The sequence below is a fragment of the Nanorana parkeri genome, unplaced genomic scaffold (assembly GCF_000935625.1).
Source record: "Nanorana parkeri isolate BGI_ZX_2015 unplaced genomic scaffold, ASM93562v1 scaffold2410, whole genome shotgun sequence".
NCBI lineage: Eukaryota > Metazoa > Chordata > Amphibia > Anura > Dicroglossidae > Nanorana > Nanorana parkeri.
The window spans coordinates 89,388-91,154 of NW_017308678.1; the positions used below are offsets into that span (position 1 = coordinate 89,388).

The 1,767-nt window shown below is 43.4% G+C and overlaps 1 protein-coding gene across 2 annotated transcripts in view; it reads left to right on the forward strand.

The window, feature by feature from the left end:
• The first annotated feature begins 1,001 nt into the window (after positions 1 to 1,001).
• Positions 1,002 to 1,767, forward strand: part of DNAJC12 (DnaJ heat shock protein family (Hsp40) member C12) — a 15,039-nt gene continuing 14,273 nt past the window's right edge. For both annotated transcript variants that reach the window (XM_018573516.1, XM_018573515.1), the window contains exon 1: positions 1,002 to 1,182. In XM_018573516.1, the coding sequence (XP_018429018.1) occupies positions 1,102 to 1,182 (81 nt within the window). In that variant the 5' untranslated portion in view covers positions 1,002 to 1,101. The remainder of the gene's footprint in view (positions 1,183 to 1,767) is intronic.

Genomic DNA, 1,767 nt, shown 5'->3' on the forward strand with positions numbered 1-1,767 from the left:
ATATGAATCTACTTTATGTGCACCAAACACCTTTGCAAACTCAGTTATTTACTATATAAAAGTAGCGGTGACCTTATCACTGCGCTACACATAACCTGTGGAGAGAACAGCTATGTGGGAGGGACCCAGCAGGCCCCACCCACTACAGGCTGCCTGCAGAGCACAGTAGGGGGGCGGATACAAGACCAGTCACCCTGCACAAGGAGAGAACGCAGCTTTTATTACAGCATGCTCCTGCACACAGGAAAAGTTTTATACTAGATCAGTGATGGCGAACCTTGGCACTCCAGCTGTTTTGGAACTACAAGTCCCATGAGGCATTGCAAGGCTCTGACAGCCACAGACATAACTCCCAGAGGCAGATGCATCTTGGGATTTGTAGTTTTGGCACAGCTGGTGTGCCAAGGTTCCCCACCACTGTACTAGATGATAGGGATGCACCGATACCGGTATTCCGGCATCCCTACTAGATGACTGCACAGATGTGGCTATAATACATAATTCACACAAAGGGGAATGGGATTTGCAGTGCATTGTGACCACTAGGTGGAGTTGAGGAGCACTGGAATTTCCTATGCACCTTGGCTCTATCTAATGGGCAGAATGTGCTGCTATGTGAATGGTCTGTAAATCTCCCCCTAGGATTGGAGTAAGAATACACACGCCTCTTGTATTAGACAATATTTGGTCTTGCGGAGTTCATTGTGAAATACAAATCTGTTTGTAATTTGTTCCCGGGCATGCCATCCCCTCCGCCGTGCCACCAACACTTCAGTGTAAGGGATTGTGTAACTGCGGGAACACTTCTATTTATTTACAAACGTGTAGGGAGGACATGATCGTTCTTTCAAGTCAAGGACCTTCCTTTGCAGCAGTGAGATCATTGTTATCATGAAGGTAAACAGTAGCCATGAGCCTATTCCTCACCTCTTCCCCCATGAACTACAAATCCCATGGTGCATCAGGGGCACAGCAGCCTGTCCTCTTCTCATGTGCCAATAGCAAGCAACAAGTGGGGAGCTGCCCATGTATATAAAGGCTTGAGGAGCCCAGCAGATCCGGAGAACAGAGCTGTGCTGCCTCCCCGCCCTGCATCAAGAGATGGATGCTATACTGAGCTGCACTGAGGAGTCCTTGGGGCCAGATTATTACACCCTGCTGGGATGTGATGAGCTGTCCACGGTGTGTATGTCCATTTCCACTATTCAGCCTTTCTATTGCTGTGTCACAGTCTATGACATCGTCCTGTGCCAGCAACTTCTCCTCCCCTTCTGCAATCAGACATTTCTATCTAAAATGTGGATGCTGCAGACTGGTCTATGACTTATTGATACATACTGATTATATTAGACTGGTCTATGACTTATTGATACATACTGATTATATTAGACTGGTCTATGACTTATTGATACATACTGACTTTATTAGACTGGTCTATGACTTATTGATACATACTGATTATATTAGATTGGTCTATGACTTGATACATACTGATTATATTAGACTGGTCTATGACTTATTGATACATACTGACTTTATTAGACCGGTCTATGACTTATTGATACATACTGACTTTATTAGACTGGTCTATGATTTATTGATACATACTGATTTTATTAGACTGGTCTATGACTTATTGATACATACTGACTTTATTAGACTGGTCTATGATTTATTGATACATACTGATTTTATTAGACTGGTCTATGACTTATTGATACATACTGACTTTATTAGACTGGTCTATGACTTATTGATACATACTGA